The sequence below is a fragment of the Betta splendens genome, chromosome 9, assembly GCF_900634795.4.
Source record: "Betta splendens chromosome 9, fBetSpl5.4, whole genome shotgun sequence".
Classification (NCBI taxonomy): Eukaryota; Metazoa; Chordata; class Actinopteri; order Anabantiformes; family Osphronemidae; genus Betta; species Betta splendens.
In genome coordinates, this window is record NC_040889.2 from 7,637,349 (window position 1) to 7,639,902 (window position 2,554).

Consider the following 2,554-nt stretch of genomic DNA (forward strand, 5'->3'; position numbering starts at 1 on the left):
GATCCCGTTTCACCAAGCACATCGATTAGAACGAGGGAAAAGACGTCTGAAGATGCGACCGGGGCCCCAAGTGCCTCTAACAGCAAACTTCTGGACATAGAGTGAAGACACGGCTGAGGTTTAAAAGTAGAATCCCCATAAAATACACAAAAATCTGAATATATGCATAGAATAGAGGGGAAGGCAGCGTGACAAATACAAATATAGTTCACAATGAACTGCTGTCTATTCCTATTATGTGTGTGCATAATGAATCTTCTGTGTAGCTGCTGGTGTCTCGAATCAGATCAGACAATCCGGCCCAGAGACCTGACCTGTCCCGGGGAGATCAAACAACTCATTTCATTTCATGGCCTCTGCTCCATTCTCCCTGCCTCCATCTCTTTCCCAACCCTCTTGTCTCTCTCCCATCGGCCTTGGCTTTGCCGCGTTCGTCTCTGTTTCTGCCAGAGTGGCCCCGGGTCATAATCTCCACCCATAAATCTAATGTTGAGTGTCAGCTCCTGCTGAGTTCACTCACAAACTCCCATTCCACACATTCCGTCTGTGGCGGAATAATAAGATCAGGCAGAGGAATCCCTACGTCATGAGTAAATCAGTGTCATTTCATACAGGTATGTTGGGAGAATATTGGGGCTAATTTGAACCCTGCAGACATGAGTCGATAATAATAATAATAATCTTTGTCTTTTCATTATTTTTCCATCTTATAGGCCAGGAAAGGTTTTATAAATGATTCAAGTGATTATATTTTTGGCTTAAATACATTTCTTACCCTAGTAGATGGATTAAAAAATGGGATGACTACACTGTTTGTGCTTCTTCTGTTATTGGAGAAGTTTTTATTTCAGGTGAGTGTTTGGGTCGGTCGCTGGCTCATGCATCATGCTGCCAGATGAACTCACCTAGTGCTGTGTCGAGAAAGGGACGCGTGTGAGTGGGTGGTCAGCAGCAAATGCACCCCACTGGATTTGTTGGAGATGGATGTGGTGTAGAGTGGGGGGGGGGCTGCAAAAAACACAGCAAAATACACTAAGTCATACGTCGCATCTGCTGTGACCCAGCTCAACATTCACCATACGTTAAACTGTGTGATCCTGTGTGCATTCAGACCAACCTTACCTTCTTATATTACAAGCTTTTAACTTTTAATAAATAATGAATGTTACTCTGCCTGTGCAAAATCCTTTGAACCAAGAAGGTGAACCTGGTATTTTATATATTTAAACATGGTCATATCAGAGAACCACAGAGTCAACACTACAGTATGTCCTTATCAGAAACTACAGTATCAACAACAGTGATGGCTTTTCTTTTTGTTAGACTTTAAGGACAGAGAGAGCGGCAGACAGGAAGCATGGGGACAGAGCGAGCGAGCGAGAGAGAGAGAGAGAGAGAGAGAGAGAGAGATGCAATAAAGGTTCCTGGCTGAAGTTCACGGAGTTTGTGGTTTTGTTGCACGCACACAAACATAAGACTTCACCCGTGATGACTTTTTTTTAATCACAAAAAAAGCAAAACACAAGCTGATGTGAAAGTGTCGATGAACAAAAATACTTGAGTGTATTCTTTTCTTTTCTGGTTCTCTATATGTAGTTCATATATTTTCAACCCACTATGGCATTCACGCAGCCACAGCCTTGGTCTGTGAGCAGAGGTGTCTCCTCTCTGGCCCCTCAGACATGGTTTGGTTTTTGGCTTGATTAACCACTTAGTTCAGTCTCTCAGACACAAGATTGCAGGGAAAAAGCAAGTAATGAAGTGCTTTTGAATTTGCATTCCTGAGAGCTTTCACGGGCGCCTTGATTTCAGTCAGCCTTCGCTGTTTGTTCCTTGTCAAGAGATGTCTGCTATTTTAACGGTAACACGTAACAAGTGTCCATCCAACCTCCTCCATATTGCTCCCTCATCAACCTAACTGCCGTGAACAAACACAATCAACATGCATCTGAAGGAGAGTTTGGAGGCTTTTTCTCCCTAATCGTCCCTGATGGGTTGTTCATCATTGTCATTATGCAGATTACAGAGTGATCGTGAATGAAATATGGGGAGCCCTTTCCCTGTGGAATGAAATGCGTCTGTTCCATAGAGCTGACCAAAAACACTTGTGTGTTTTGTCCTGACGCCTCAAGAAGTGCTGATCAGGTGCGGACAAACCGTCTCAAGGATATGAAATTAACAGCGTTCGGTCCACACTTCAAAGTCAAGCCTTTATTTTTAGTAACGACCTTCACAACAATATTAAAGTGCGACGGCTGCATTATCAGCTCGAGGATCTGAGGTAATTTACCAGGCGAGTACCATGGTTCAGTTGAGAACTTCCAGAAAAACACACTGAACCAAGCACAGTCATAAACTGCACAACAAACACCATAAAAAAAAAACAATTAATAGAGACTTACAGTAACTGACCTACAAAGGGAAACGATGATTATTTAGCATAATGGCATGTTGAAAATCTGGGACAGTTGACGTAAGCTACTCTTTGCACCCTGCTCTTGGAAGCTGAAAAACAGGAAGTACATTTGGTTTATATGTGGGATGCTTTCACTAC

The 2,554-nt window shown here is 42.9% G+C and overlaps 1 protein-coding gene across 1 annotated transcript in view; it reads right to left on the reverse strand.

Annotated features, from left to right (window-relative positions):
* The window catches only part of LOC114862620 (aldo-keto reductase family 1 member B10-like), a 103,657-nt gene that overhangs the window by 28,497 nt on the left and 72,606 nt on the right, over window positions 1–2,554 (reverse strand). Inside the window, exon 6 of the mRNA XM_055511731.1 lies at window positions 906–1,008. Within this exon, the coding sequence (XP_055367706.1) occupies window positions 906–1,008 (103 nt within the window). The remainder of the gene's footprint in view (window positions 1–905; window positions 1,009–2,554) is intronic.